General features: G+C 36.8%; 1 protein-coding gene across 1 annotated transcript in view; it reads right to left on the bottom strand.

Annotated features, from left to right (window-relative positions):
• Window positions 1-1746: 1746 nt before the first annotated feature.
• The window catches only part of LOC145676525 (uncharacterized), a 78366-nt gene continuing 63062 nt past the window's right edge, over window positions 1747-17050 (bottom strand). The window contains exon 2 of the mRNA XM_081747353.1: window positions 1747-2497. Within this exon, the coding sequence (XP_081603479.1) occupies window positions 1762-2481 (720 nt within the window). The 5' untranslated portion in view covers window positions 2482-2497 and the 3' untranslated portion in view covers window positions 1747-1761. The remainder of the gene's footprint in view (window positions 2498-17050) is intronic.

The raw sequence follows: 17050 nt of genomic DNA, 5'->3' as shown, positions 1-17050 counted from the left end.
CCCCTTGCCATAAACGTCACCAACACCTAGGGGCCCACTTGCCGGTCGTCGCTCGTCGATCGTCGCTATAGCGACGCATCGAAGGACTGCCGCTAGTATGCCACTGGCGGCAGGGTTTTGCCAAGTCGAAAGAGATCTAGAGTCCGAGTATTGAAGTTACCACCGCGTAGCAGCGAGGACTTCATTTTGGTCCGCGCTTCTTCGATTCGTCTCTGAGAATTGCGAAGGGACCAACACGAACTATAGCCAGTCCTGTGCATACGGTTATTGTTATATATTATTTTTTCTGACGAATTGTTCCTAAAGTGAGCTACGGTGGTCAAGAATAACCCCTGCCTCTACATCATGAAGCGAAAAATCTTTAGATGAGTGTGTATAATTGTATGATTTAGATGACAACTGTAGCCGATCATTTGAAAGTGAATATGGGAGAACCATGAAATAAAGTAAATAGACGCGCGTCATTTTGTTATAAAATTACATGGCGAACGGATTTTATCTCATCTCAAACGGTTATCGTCCAATATACACGGTTACAGGAGCAGTGATTAGCTAAATTAGAAATACCTCAACGATTTATGCATCTACAAGCGACGTTTTCTCCATCGCCTCCGTGGCCAAGTCAGAAGAGCACGTGCCCAGTAATCCAAAGGTTGGTGGTTCGTGCCTTCCCTGGGGCACATATTTTTTACTTTTTTAAGTGTTTTTTTAGACTCCTTAATGTAACAAATTACACATATAGGCGATTTAACATTTTGGGGGAGTAATTTTGTTGTTTATTGGCGTTTCGTCGCGTCTCTGCCGCTGGTGGTATAATTTTCAAAACGGAAGTGGGGCCACCGCGGATCGTCGGTGCGGGACCGCCAATGTTTGGCAAGATATATCTAGTTGCCCATCGGTGGTCCTCCGGCGCCTACGGCATGGGGACTATATATCCTATGTTAAATGGAAAAGCATCATTTCCAGTGTAGTAGGCTGTTCGAACTGGCACACGAAGTGACACGAGGAACATGTACATTATTGTGTGAAGGAACCAGGCTCGTATCCACGGGGCTAGCTAGCTACGCCTAAATTTTTACTTGTACCCAAAATTTTTACTGGTCCTCCAGTCACGGTAGAGTTGAAAATGAACTATAATATGGTGATGAACTATAACATGGTTGGATCGCCCCCGCCCCCTACATTTTTGGGCTAGCTACGGAACTGGAAGGAACCTAGAACACCTGGAATCGGTTTCCCAGCAATGCTGTATTGTTGATATAGCGAGGACCCAAGGGAATGCCCTATTAAACTGGTAATTTGCTTTTTCATTTTACATTAAGTGCAGTGTGGAGTCCAAACGGATGGTGCAAATTAGGAAAATTTCTACCATTTTAAAAAAATCCATTTCCAACAACTTTTCTCTCTTTCCATTTTTTGTATCTTGTTTCATAATGGAGTTGGAATATGCCCCCGGACTTTTGATACACCCGGTATGATATACAGTGATAGGACCCATTATTTTCAGGACCTAAGAAAACAATATAATTACAACAGGATGTAATATTCCTTTCTTTTACGCATATCGCCAGAAATGTACAAGGGGATATTTCCTGAATTGTGATAAGTGGATGCTACTTCGGACGTCTTTCATGCATTTGCATTACAGGATGGAAGTTGTTTCAAAATACACGATGTTTGACAATCACAAATAGAGAAGTGAAACAATATATTTTAATATACAGGTCTCAGATTGAATATGCAATAGATTAAAATAATAACTTATGTACTTACCACTCGCGGCTGAGGCTTCACAGGCTGTCTTGATCTTTCAGCAGGAAATATAACTCCATCTTTGGGTTTACTTCCATGAATTTCGCTAATGTGGCCACCTCTCCTGGAAGTGTTATTTCCGACGACCGTGAACTCATTCCTTCGATCTGGTTCATTGCCCAGCCTTCTACTCAATCTGTCTTCTGTTTCATTGTGCTGGTTGTCAAATACTCTAAGACTATCCTGTGATGGAAAGTGTAGTCCAGATTTATTCGATTCATTTTTCGTGATTCTACTTGAGGAGTTTCTATGAGACTCGTTATTTTCTTCTGTTTGTCTATTTACGAATTTCTCGTTGTGTCTATGTGCTGTTTCATCGGGTAAACCTCTCTCTATTCTATCGTGAACTAATCCATTTCCAAACACCGATTCATCTCCATTATCTCGCCTGACTCCTTCGTCTTGAAACCTTCTTTCTCCTCTGTCTCTGGATTCTAATTCTCTCTTATCTGCTGTATTCGAAGTGTCACTTATGTGTAATACATAGTCATCTAACAAATGATTCTCAGAACTCATGTAAGGCTGTGTTTCACTGGCTTGGTGTCCAATATATAAAGCATCTTGAAGGTTTACACCATCGTCTGTAGATGGCACGTCACGCCCGTGTACTTGGGATGAGTATGTATGTAAAACAAGGGCGAAGATATGAATATAACACACACAGACCATACTAACTTCAAAAAACCTAGAAAAAGAAGAAAAGTTGAGATGATGTGATTATCAATGACCAACAAAACTTAGAATTAACATTTTTTTATGAATCACTTGATAATTACGTATGGATAACTCAACTTCTCATACAAACCATATTAACCCATTGATATAATGTAACAAACTGTAGTCGTTGAAAGTATTTAAAGTTTTAAATTATGTGATGACCAGAAATAGAACTGTTGCTAGTCAATATTACACTTCCCTGTGTAGAGATGCCTCTTAAATTCACTTTCTCTTGTAGAGAAGGCACGTGGGTCTGGAATTTGTCTTCTAAATATGCTGCCATGTGCTTACAGCAGGGCATTTAATTCGGATTCCAATATGTTAATAAACTTTTGTGTTCCTCAAATGGATGGACGTAGTAGGAGTTCAGGAAGTTAGGTGGGAAGGAAATGGATCTGAGAATTCCGGAAATTTTACGTTCTTTTACGGGGAAGGAAACAAAAATCACCAGTTAGGAACAGGGTTTTTCGTTCATAAACGTATATTACCAGCAATTAAACGGGTTGAATTTGTCACTGACAGACTTTCTTTTATTACTCTTAAGAGACGGTGGTGTGATGTTATTGTTTTAAATGTACATGCCCCAACTGAAGATAAGGATGACGATATAAAAGACAGTTTTTACGAAGAAGTGGAACAGATATTTGACCAACTCCCGCGATACCATATGAAAATTCTATCAGGGGATTTCAATGCGAAGGTAGGACGAGAGGATATTTTCAAGCCGATTATAGGGAACGAAAGTCTGCATAAGGAAAGTAATGAGAACGGTGTTAGACTCGTAAATTTTGCAACATCCAAAAACCTAATCGTGAAGAGTACAAAATTCCCACATCGCGACATTCATAAATACACTTGGACGTCACCAGACGGGAAAACACAATCAAATTGATCACGTTTTAGTAGATAGAAGAACGCAATCTAGCATAATTGATGTCCGGTCGTTTAGAGGGGCTGATTGTGACACCGACCACTACCTGGTAGCAGCGATAATACGAGAGAGGTTATCGTTGAATAAAGCTAATATTCATTGTCCGAAAACGGAGAGATTCCATTTAAAGAAATTAGAAGAGAGCCAGGTAAGAGAGAAATACCAGATTGAAGTTTCGAATAGATTCTTGGCTTTAGAAGATTCGGAGTGCACTAGTGTTGAGGATACCTGGATTGAAATTAGAGATAGCATTAAAATTTCAGCAAAAGAAAAATTGGGACAAGCGGAAATACGTAGGAACAAACCATGGTTCGACCAGGAATGCATAAAACTAGCAGAGAAGAGAAAACAGGCAAAATTACGCTGGCTACAAAATCCGAATGAAATAACTACACAAAATTTCGCAGATATCAGGCATGAAACTTCCAAAACTTTTAGAACAAAGAAACGCGATTTTCTGAAAGCTAAAATTAAGGAGCTTGAAGATAATAGTAAAAATAAAAACATTCGGGACATGTATAAGGGAATCAACGAATTTAAGAAAGGCTATCAACCTCTCACTTATATATTAAAGAAATCTGACGGTACAGTTCTCACTGACACGGATAGCATCTTAAATAGATGGAAAGATTTCTTTGACGATTTGCTTAACACGCAACCGAAAACTAGTGCGCGTGGAGAAAAGGAGATACACACCGCAGAACCGTATATCCCAGAATCCAACCGAATAGAAGTAGAAACTGCTATAAAGAAATTAAAGAAACACAAATCTCCGGGTGTAGATGAAATTCCGGCTGAGTTAATTTTAGCTGGAGGCGAAAAATTGTGGAACAAGATAGACAAACTCATTCTTCTTATCTGGAACAAGGAAGAATTGCCACAAGAGTGGAAAGAATCAATCATTGTTCCAATTCACAAGAAAGGCGACAAAACTGACTGTAATAATTATCGAGGCATCTCTCTTCTGTCAACATCCTATAAAATTCTTTCAAATATTCTATTAGCAAGACTGACCCCATACGCAGATGAAATTATTGGAGATTATCAATGCGGATTTAGACGGAATCGATCAACTATCGACCAAATATTTACCATTCGCCAAATACTCGAAAAAAGGTGGGAATACAATACCCCGGTACATCAACTATTTATTGATTTTAGAAAGGCGTACGACTCGGTTAGAAGAGAAACATTATACAACGTTCTTACAGAACTTGGAATACCGAGAAAGCTAATTAGATTAATTAAGATATGTTTAAATGAATCCCAAAGTAAAGTCCGGGTAGGAAAATTTTTGTCCACGAGCTTTCACGTCGAAAATGGCCTGAAACAAGGAGATGCGTTGTCGCCATTATTATTTAACTTCGTTCTGGAATACGCTATAAGGAAAGTCAAAGATAGCAACCAGGGTCTAGAATTGAACGGTATTCACCAGGTTATGGCATATGCTGATGACGTAAATTTAATAGGTGATGATAGGAAAATAGAAAGAAATGCAGAGATCTTATTAAACGCTTGCAGGGACATGGGTTTAGAAGTAAATGCAGAGAAAACTAAATACATGGAAGTGCGTCGGAACCGGAATACAGCAAATTATGGATGCGTTAAAATATTAAATAATACTTTTGATAAAGTGGATACTTTCAAATACCTAGAATCAATATTAACAGAGGAAAATCATATTCACGGAGAAAATAAATGTCGACTAAAAGCAGGGAATTCGTGTTACTATTCGGTTCAAAATCTCTTATCGTCGCGAATTCTGTCGAGAAATTTGAAGCTTAAAATATACAAAACGGTAATCATGCCTGTTCTGTATGGCTGCGAAACATGGTCACTTACTCTGAGGGAAGAACATAGACTGAAAGTATTTGAGAACAAGATCCTGAGACGAATATTCGGACCCAAGAGGAACGGGAATGGGGAATGGCGGAAACTTCATAATGAGGAACTACATAATTTATATGGTTTACCCAACATTGTTAGGGTCGTGAAGTCTAGGAGGCTTAGGTGGGCGGGTCATGTAGCTAGAATGGAAGAAAGTAGAAACGCTTTCAAAGTCTTAACTTTAAGACCAATGGGAAAATGACCATTAGGAAGACCTGGCGCAGATGGGAGGACAATATTAAGATGGATCTCGCAGAGATTGGAATACAAAGTAGAAACTGGATGCAGTTAGCTAAGGATAGAAGTCAGTGGAGAGCTTTAGTGAACGCGGCATTGAACCTCCGGGTTCCATAGGCCATAGAGTGAGTGAGTTAGTTCCTCAAATATTTTTCTTGGCTGCTCACACTGCACGATATACTATCATATCAATAATATTATTAAAATGACAATATTATGACCAAGGAACAACATAATTAGGGATGGGCACGAGTCGAGCTAAAACTAGACTACTCGAAACCAGGGTTGGATTTTTTTTAAAAAAAAAGAACAAAACGTGTTTAAAACAAGAAAAATGTCTTCAAAATGTTTTAAACATGTTTTAAAATACACACGAAGAAAACATATTTTAAAAATTTTGAACAGTTTTAAACAAGATTTAAAACTTATTTCAAAATCGTGTAATAACGTATTTAATAAGACTTTTTTGCTCTTACAACCGATCTTTTAATTTATTTTATTCTCGTTAAGACTACACTGTGTTGGGTACAGAAAATTTCAGTATAGATTAGTAGGGCCTAATTTTCAACTTCTTTCATATCACGACCCCCTTTTACTACACTCTCTTGCCAGTGACTCAAGTATTTTCTTGGTAGTACTTTTTTTAGGTAGATTTTTATCTACTATAGAGATTTTACACAATCTATCAATATACATGGCCAAAGAAGTCTTCATTATCCTTGTGTGTTGAGAACGGCTTGAGAAAAAATGATGAAACTTTGAAGTGGTATGACATCATGGTGCTATGAAGCATCATGGTGGACATCTTTGCTTCGTATTCGAAATTTCAAATGCAAAGGGAGTAATGTTACATGTTTTAAGACTAGAATTTTACCAGAAATATGGTTGTGTGGTTATTTCAACCCTAAAGCGTCATTTCGGAGTTACCTCTTCTGAAAGTTTTCTAGTTGTGCTTTAAGGGGCTAAGCTCGCGTTTCGTGGAGGCGAGTGATATTTTTGTTGCAAAATTTGATACTTTTTTGAGTCAATAATTTATTGAAGAAAAGTAATATTTAGGGCGTTCAGAGCATAATGGATCTAAATCCATTTTCAATAAAATTCAGTTTTGCTCAGCAAATGAATTCTATTTCAAAACATAATATTTTCGCAGTCAAGAGTATAAAACAAATGTAACTAAAATCATGAGAAAGGGCGTGGGCAGCCGCTAGACAGGGGCTTAAGTGGGACAGGAGGGCAACTGCCCCATTCCAACCCTGAATTTCAGATTGTGGGGCAGTATGGCAGTTTTATAAATCTTTTGATAAGCAAAGTCCAACAGAACAAGCTTGAGTCCTTACACCGAATAAATACGGAGAACATAGATGATTAAAACTGGAAAGTTGCTTAGGCCCAATTTCCAGAATTTTAAGCAGGCTCGAAACTTGAAAGTAGACACACCTTTGGAATCCTTGGACCAAAAACTATGCAAGAGATCAATATAGGCCTGTATCTCCTTACGGCCAATGGAAATCTATTATAACTGATCAAAATCCGTATTTATTTGGTGTAAGCACTTCATTTTTTTTTTTTTTTTTTTTGTTGGACTTTCCTCAGCAAAAGGTTTCTAAATCTGCATTACTGCCCCCTAAATCTGAAATTCAGGGAAGGGAGCTGATGAACTTTAAATGAACGTCCCTCTATATCGACAATCATATAAAATTCTAGATTGCATCTTGTCATGTTTTTTTCTTTCATCTCGGATTCGTGGTTGTGCAAACATGACGTTTTTCGTCTGTGTATTCTTTTGGACACACTCTGCATTTATTTAACGTAATTATGTATCATTGACTATAGCATTCGGAGCATGACTTGTTAATCATTCCCAGGCATCAGCGTACACAATATAATCTTAATATCTTAAATTTAAGAGCAAGAAGGGGGAAATAGCCCTCCTCCCCATTCCATCAACGCCCTTGTCTAGCGGTTGTCCTATGAAACTAGTCCACACCCTTTCACATGTTTTTTTGTTTCATTTATTTCGTACCCTTGGCTACAAAGATAATACGTTTGCTGGGCAAAGTGAACCTTTCTGAAAATTGGCTTAGATCCCTTGTGCTCTGAACGCTCCATATCTAAAAATATTCTATAAAAACTGAGTTGAAGCTTAATTTATCCTGCAACTTAAGTTTGTTCGAAACGCATAAAATTAGATTGTTAATTTTGATTGATTTCAGTCTTGTATCTGTAGCAAAGCTATAAGAGACAGGGTTTTCTGTTTAAAGTGGGATCCGAACCACTAATTTTGAAATTTTACGTTGTATATATATACAGCAAACTCAGACGTCTCATGCCTCTACCCTCCAAATTTAATGTTAAAAGACTAAAATTGCGCCCTGTAGCGTGGTGTATACATACAAACAAATTGAGACCAAATTGTCCCAGACACTGACGTTCGGCACTGATGTTAAAATAAGTATCACACTAATTTTTAGTTGCGCGGGCGACTGCCATACCTTGCGCTTTCTCGCCTGGTCCCTTCATACAAGCTATGCCAGGGTGTAAAGTTTTTAAGATTAAAACGGCGGTGGGGAAGGGGGACGACAAAATTTTCATAATATAATAAAAAAGAAATTGGTGATACAAAATTAATTCTTATCTGAAGTTCTTATCAGCCACATCACTGACGTTCGAATCATCAAAATCAATTTTCGGATCAACACTTTTACCATTTGTTTGGGTTTCCAGTTTTTTCACAGCATGGCATTTTTCATAATGATTCTTCATTCTTTGAACTAAACCAACCATTCTTTCCTTACAGGTTTTGCAACGAGCTCGTTTGGTCGTTTTCTTATCTGATGGAGTTTGAGTTACTTTAATAAATTTGCTCCAAATGATGTCCTTTTTTCTTCCCGTAAAACTAATATTAAACGATTCCAAGTTGTAGGGAGACTGAGAATCAACATGTACTGTATCAACGAATGCGTGCGATATTTTAATTTCAGAACCGCAATTAAGCAAATAATCTTTTGTTTTCTGAATACACAACACAAAAATTTGTTTCCATGATAATTATTTTATTTATTTTTTAATATAAATTCTACAAGTAGTCCAAGCTTCGACTACGATACTTTCTCGCAAGTTAACTGAGAAGCATTTAAACAACACACGTTAAAAACAAGAGGAAAAAAGAAAATAAATTGTAGATCACATTGACCTCCTGTAGCCACGAGAAATAAAAACATTCACAAGGGAAGAAAATAGTTGTTTGAATGGGGAGCACTTTTCAACAATTTTCTTTCTCTGGCAGATTTTTTTTTTTTTTTTTTTTTTACAAAATTAAAAATTAACATATGTTTAAAACAAGTCTTAAAAAATACACATGTTTAAAACAAAATTATTAAAACGTATACAAAATTTGTTTTAAACAAAATCAAGTGTTTAAAATAAGTTTTAATAATTTGTTTTAAACATTTTGTTTTAAACAAAACAACCCTGCTCGAAACGACTTGAATTCGAGTCGAGTTGCGGATCGAGTGAAAGGTAATGTTCTCGAGTCGAGTTCCAAGTCTAGTCACTGTTTTTGAGGTCACGTTTGGAGTAGAGTCGAGTTTAAGAAATGGCTCGCTCGTTCAGCTCGTTTTGAAATCATAGCCTGATTAGATTGGAAAGCGGAAGTCATGAAAAATGTAAGCAGTAACGTGGAATACTTTTAGTGTTGCTCACAAGAGGGGACACTGCTCGCATCTCGTCTCGTCTCGGCAACAAGACTAAAATAGATTCTTATAACGAAAAGCCTCGAATGTAGTGAGCACGAATATAAGAATATACAGTAAAACCTGTCTTCAACGGACCCTTTATTAAACGGAAAACTGTCTTAAACGGAAATATTTCATGAATTTTGGAGAACAAACCGTGTAAAAAGTCCCTTCATTAAGCGGAAACTGTGTTACGCGGACAACGGAAAGAAAATAAACATTTAACGGAAAATTCTGAGTTCCGGACTATAGCGTTTAGAAGATGTTTAGACATTTTGTGAGACATATACATTACATTGTCTGCGATAAAATGTTCGTTCTTTTGTTAAATATTTCTGGACAGTGTTGACCTTCCCCAACCACTACTCATATTGACCCCCCTGAAATTGTCCTTAATCACTGCAACTTAATCAAGAATCATACGGAATGCCGGAAAGTAGAAAAAGAGATAGAGGAAGAAGAGGAATACGATACCGAGTTCGAAGAAGAGTGTAGAGTAAATACATATCAAGATGCTCTCAGAAGTTTAAAGGAACTGCAAAAATTTGCCTTACGGAAAAATGATTCTGATTCACTTAGTATAATTTCTCAGGCTAAAGTGTATGCGGAAAGTCAAGCAGCAATGTACACAGAAAACCCTGCTTGGCTATTAGAAAAATAAAGAAAACGTGTGCATGGTATATTTTGTATTCATTTTAATTTTTTTGTGTATTTATTCGTAGAAGAAAGAAGCACTGTAATCGAACAATGTACGTACAGCAATATATTTTCTCAGTATGCCCCTTTATAAGCATGTATTTTTTTTTTTTTTTTAAAAAAAAGGAAAGGTCTACCTCCACTAAGCGGAAACCTGACTGTAACGGAAATTTTTGCAAGTCCCGCTCGATTCCGCTAAAGACAGGTTTCACTGTACTATATTTCTTACTATCAAGGCTGAGACCTGCACGGTCGAATTTTTGAGCCCAAGCAGAGGACCAACCAGGTAGTGATATCAACCGGCTCGGATTGGTTCAACTGAGTGAACAGCTCGAGCCGGCTTGGTTGGGATGAGTCACCGACTCGACTCAGGGCTTGATTGGGTGAGCTGTTGGCTCGACTCAGTTCTTGGTTCGGCTCGATAGTGAATGAGCAGTGAGCAGAGTCACTCGAGCCGTTGACAATCAACCCGGACCAAACATTTTTGAACCTGTTTGGCCGGCGTTCTATAACTTAACAATTTTTGGCTCAAGCCCGAATACTCCTCCGAAACTCAAATCCAGCACCTCGGGAATGATGTCCTTGCCTCCTGAAGACTTCTCGAGGACCGAGATCGGCAGTCAATTAGTTTTTAATATTCAGATACAAACCGCCTATGTTTCATGTTTATAAGGTACTTGAAGAAAGTGCTTGAAACTACACACAGGATTTGGCTAGTTTTGACTGCTCGAAACTCGACCTGAATACGATTCAAGTTTCGAGTCGAGTTGTAGGAAATTTTTCGAGTCGAGCTCAAAGATGTCTTTTTCGAGTAGAGTTTCAAACAAAACTCGCTCGTGCCCATCCCTAGACATAATACGCATTAAGAATGAAGAGCATGCAAGTGTAATCCAGTGAAATATCTCAATACGGGCACCAATGTGACGTGATAATTTGTCTGCAAATGAAAGGTATCCGTCAAAGAGAGGTTACACAAATTTAGATTACTAGAGCTGACGTGGTAATATATGCAACATACAATAATTACATTAGATATAAATGTAACAGACTACTCTCAAAATACTATATTCAGTGTTCAAATTACTGCAGGGATGATGAGGAAATCCTCCTCTGTAAAGAAACAGAAGTATTATTGGAAGATGTGTTTGTATGGGAGTGCACTAGAAAATATACTGCTTCTGTAAATTTTCTATTTAAATCCGTTAATTCGCTTACCGAGTGTATCGAAAGTGAAAACCCAAGAAGAATACGCAAAACTACTATTATATTATTAAATACTGAAGATTTAGGACAGAGCTAACCAATTATGACGGTTTATGAATTTCTTAGCGTAAAGTCTGCAGTAGTTCTTCCCCATGTAATTCTGCGAACACTAGAAATTAGGAAGTATATTTGAGTCTTTACCATCTATGGCCTTTTAAGTCCGTCACGTATGAGGGATGACGTCCCTTGGCGACCAGATTAGCTGGGTGAATGGGAAAAAAGTGAATGGGGACGGAAGAAAGCGGCCTGGGATTTTTACAGTAGATACCATCCCGGTATTTGCATGGTGTGAATGAGGAAAACCCAGGAAAAACCAAACTCAGGATGGCTTGCTTCAAAAGTCTTTTATACCTTCCTGATGGAGTGTCCCCACCAGGAATCGAACTCGGAATCGCTTCTGCGGACACTAGTTTCAGATCGAAACTTGTTTGTAACTTATCGACCAGTTGGAATCAAAGATTTATTATCAAATTGCGGCAAGTAGTTTGTGTTAAATATATATAAGCTGAGAATAATTTCTGTCTATGAATATGTTACTAAAACGTTGGAACTAAAAAGACTGTCCACGTCCGTACCATAGTGTCCATAAAAGGGAGTCCTCTCCCATTTTTGCTGGGCGAAAAAAAAACCCTGCCCGTATTAAGGAAATATTCCGTATTGAAACATGTCGTTTACGAGAAGTAAACAGTCAACAGACTGCTTTATAACGCACACTATACTACAAACTTCAATGCAATTTTGTCGACTAATACGTAACTTTTGTACCAAAAATAATTTGATTTGGTTGGGTTGGCGTTCTGATGCCCCTTTCAGTAGTGAGGCTATGTAAGACTTAGATTTACAATTTAACGTGGGATCCGAACGATATGGGCTCTCACTGGAAATTAAATTAGGATCTCTTGCGCGAAAAGGGAGTTATTAAATAATATAGATAAGGGAAAGAACCTAATAATCATACTATTTATCACTATAGAAAAATGTAAGACGAACGCTATACACCGTTGAATTTGAAGTTTCATTACAGGAATAGCAACTTACAACAAGCCGCAGTTGGATTTTTGAGAATGATGGATGTCTGTTCTCTTACTATGAGAGTCAACTTGAAATGAACTGTACAAACCTCTGTTTGTCACGAACGCTTTAACACGGCAGATGCAAATATGACAGTAAAAGATTATAGTGGTAGTACTAATGGAAGTAGCAATAATATTAATAGTGAAAAAACAATAGTAATAATAGTCGTAAGATCACAATACACTCGAAGTAGGAACAAATACTCGGATTGAAGGGAGATCTTGTCGCAAGGCAACTGAAAACAATAAGTGTATGACGAAAAAAAAAAAAAAAAAAAAAACATTTTAAGTAAGTTCCATCAAAATCGGACAATCTGTTCAAAAGTTATCGTCGGATGTTACATAAAAATACACAGCGCGATCTATAGGGAGTTTCGGACCCAAAATACTCTAAGAGTTTCCTGTGGTGGATATTAAATTTTCAAAACCGAAGTTCGATAACTCTTCAGCCTTGTCGAACTTCATCTCTACCTATATCAGAAGCTGTCTCCATCCAGAACTTGGAATCTTCGAAACCAAATGCATAATTCTCCTTTTTCTGTTTGCCCTTCTGTTGGCATCCTCGATAAAGTGATAATTTCTTTCTATTCTTTTCTTTTTCCTGATACGAGTACTTAAGGTTATTCATTACGTCCAAATAGTTTGTGTCTAAAACGGTAGATGGCGCCACCGTCACCAATGTTAACATATGCAACTAATAAAATTAAAACAATCAAAAATAAAATGAACAATTCAAAAATTAAGCAAAAACGGATATAATCTGGTTAATGGACGTTACAAAATCTAGGGAATGGTACGTGTCGATTTCACTTATTGTTATTAGTTTCATTGTTAGAGGCCACCATTGTTAAGTAAACAATCAACTTTATCTGCCGTACTTTTTACCAGAAACTGACCAAACTTTACACACCCATTTAAGATTGAAATATCTAGGGAATGGTACGTGTCGATTTCAAATATTGTTGTTAGTTTCATTGTTGAAGACCACCATTGTTAAATAAACAATCAACTTTATGTGCCACACTTTCTAAAACAAACTGACCAAACTTGGCACACCCATCCGATTAGCACAGATACATCTAGCGAATGGTACCTGTCGAATGTTCGACAGGTTTCATTGTTCGAGGAAACCATTGTTAAACAAACAATTGCTGGATTTTTCCATTGTTAAATAAACAGTTAACTTTATCTGCCATACTTTATACTACAAACTAACCAAACTTGGCATACTCATTTACAATTGAGACATCTATGGAACCGTACGTGTCTATTTCACTTATTGTTGTTAGTTTCATTGTTAGAGGACATCATTGTTAAATAAAGAATCAACTTTATCTGCCACACTTTCTACCAGAAACTGACAAAACCTTGCACACTCATTTAAGATTGAAATATCTAGGGAAAGATATGTGTCGGTTTCTCATATTGTTGTTAGTTTCATTGTTCAAGACCATCATTGTTAAATACACAAGCGTTGGATTTCTACATTGTTAAATAAACGATCATCTTCATCTGCCATACTTTCTAACACAAACTGACCAAACTTGGCGCACCCATCGGATTACCACAGAGATATATACTGAATGGTACCAATCAATTTCTCATATTGTTGTTAGCTTCATTCTTCGAGGCCACCATTGTAAAACAATCGTTGGATTTCTCCATTATTAAATAAACAATCAACTTTATCTGCCATACTTTCTACCACAAACTGACCAAACTTTGCACACGCATTTAAGATTGAAGTATCTAGGGAATGGTACGTGTCGATTTCACATATTGTTGTTCTTTCATTGTTAGATGCCACCATTGTTAAATAAACAATCAAGTTTTTCTGCCACACTTTCTACCACAAACTAACCAAAATTTGCAGAATCATTTAAGATTAAGATATCTATGGAATGGTATGGGTCGATTTCACATATTGTTGTTTGTTTCATTGTTAGAGGCCACCATTGTTAAACAAACAATCAACATTAATGGCCATACGTTCTACCAGAAACTGACCAAACTTTGCACACCCATTTAAAGTTGAAATATCTACGGAATGCTATGTGTCGATTTCACATATTGTTGTTAGTTTCATTGTTGTAAGACACTATTGTTAAATACATAATCGTTGGATTTCTTCATTATTAAACAACAATCAACTTTATCTGCCATATTTTCTACCACAAACTAACCAAACTTGCACAATCATTTACGATTGAGATGTCGATGGAACGGTACGTGCCGATTTCACTTATTGTTGTTACTTTCATTCTTAGAGGCCACCATTTTTAAAAAACAATCAACTTTGTCTGCCACACGTTCTACCAGAAACTATCCAAACTTTGCACACGCATTTACGATTGAAATATTTAGGGAATGGTACGTGTCGATTTCACATATTGTTCTTTCATTGTTAGATGCCACCATTGTTAAATAAACAATCAAGTTTTTCGGCCACACTTTCTTCCACAAACTAACCAAACTTGCACAATCATTTACGATTGAGATATCTAAAGAATAGTACGTGTCGATTCCACATATTCTTGTTAGTTTCATTACTGAAGGCCTACATTGTTAAGTAAACAGTCAACTTTATCTAACACACTTTCTAACACAAACTGATAAAACTTGGCACACCCATCGGATTACCACAGAGATATCTACTGAATGGTACCAATCGATTTCACATGTTGTTAGTTTCACTGTTCGAGGCCACCATTTTAAAACAATCGTTGGATTTCTCCATTATTAAATAAACTATCAACTTTATCTGCCATACTTTATACTACAAACTAACCAAACGTGGCATACTTATTTACGATTGAGATATCTATGGAATGGTACATGTCGATTTCATTTATTGTTGTTAGTTTTATTGTTAGAGACCGCCATTTTTAAATAAACAATCAACTATATCTGCCATACTTTCTACCAGAAACTGACCAAATTTTGCATACCCCTTGAAAGTTGAAATATCTACGGAATGCTATGTGTCGATTTCACATGTTGTTGTTAGGTTCATGATTGATGGCCACCATTTTTAAATACAGAATCGTTGGATTTCTCCAGTGTTAAGTATACAGTCAACTTTTGTCTGCCATATTTTCTACCAGAAACTAACCAAACGTGGCACACTCATTTACGATTGAGATATCAATGGAATGGTTCGTGCCGATTTCACATATTCTTGTTAGTTTCATTGTTGAAGGCCACCGTTGTTAAGTAAACAATCAACTTTATCTTTCGTACTTTCTACGAGAAAATGAAGAAACTTTGCACACCCATTTAAGATTGCAGTATCTAGGGAATGGTACGTGTGGATTCCACATATTGTTGTTAGTTTCATTGTTGAAGGCCACTATTCTTAAATAAACAATCAACTTTATCTGCCATACTTTCTAAAACAAACTGACCAAATTTGGCACACCCATCGGATTTGCACAGAGATATCTACTAGTCGATTTCACATATTGTTTTTAGTTTCATTGTTCGAGGCCACCAATATTAAATAAACAATCGTTGGATTTCCCCATGGTTAAATTAACAATCAACTTTATCTGCCACACTTTCAACCACAAACTAACCAAACTTGGCACACTCATTTAGGATTGAGATATCTATGGAATGGTACGTGTCGATTTCACTTATTGTTGTTAGTTTCATTGTTAGAGGCCAGGTTTTTTAAATGAACAATCAACTATATGTGCCACACTTTCTACCAGAAATTGGCCAAACCTTGCACACACATTTAAGATTGAAATATCTAGGGAAACATATGTGTCGATTTCTCATATTGTTGTTAGTTTCATTGTAAAGATCACCATTGTTAAATAAACATTCGTTGGATTTCTCCATTGTTAAATAAACGATCAACTTTATCTGCCATACTTTCTACCACAAACTAAGCAAACTTTGCACACTCATGAACGATTGAGATATCTATGGAATGGTATGTGTCGATTTCACTATTGTTGTTCTTTCATTGTTGAAGGCCACCATTGTTAAATAAACAATCGTTGAATTTCTAAATTGTTACCAAAACAATCAACTTTATCTTACACTCTTTCTACCACAACTAACCAAATTTGGCGCACTCATTTACAATTGAGACATCTATGGAACAGTACGTGTCGATTTCACTTATTGTTGTTAATTTCATTGTTAGAGGCCACCATTATTAAATAAAGAATCAACTTTATATGCCATACTTTCTAGCAGAAACTGACCAAACCTTACACACTCATTTAAGATTGAAATATCTAGGGAAAGATATGTGTCGATTTCTCATATTGTTGTTAGCTTCATTGTTGAAGACCACCATTGTTAAATACACAATCCTTGGATTTCTACATTGTGAAATAAACGATCAACTTTATCTGCCATACTTTCTACCACAGACTAACCAAACTTTGCACACCCATTTAAGATTGAAATATGTAGGAAATAGTACGTGTTGATTTCACATATTGTTCTTAGTTTCATTGTTGGAGGCCACCATTGTTAAATAAAGAATCAACTTTATTTGCTATATTTTGTACCAGAAACTGACCAAACTTGGCACACCAATCGGATTACCACTGAGATATCTAGGGAATGGTACTTGTCGATTTCACATATTATTGTTAGTTTTATCGTTTAAGGCCACAATTGTTCAATAAATAATTGTTGGATTTCTCCATTGTTAAATAAACAATCAACTTTATCTGCCA

Source organism: Thermobia domestica, unplaced genomic scaffold, assembly GCF_964235325.1.
Source record: "Thermobia domestica unplaced genomic scaffold, izTheDome1.hap1.1 HAP1_SCAFFOLD_195, whole genome shotgun sequence".
Classification (NCBI taxonomy): domain Eukaryota; kingdom Metazoa; phylum Arthropoda; class Insecta; order Zygentoma; family Lepismatidae; genus Thermobia; species Thermobia domestica.
The sequence above is the reverse complement of the archived record's forward strand: the minus strand, read 5'-3'. Positions and strand labels throughout refer to the sequence as shown.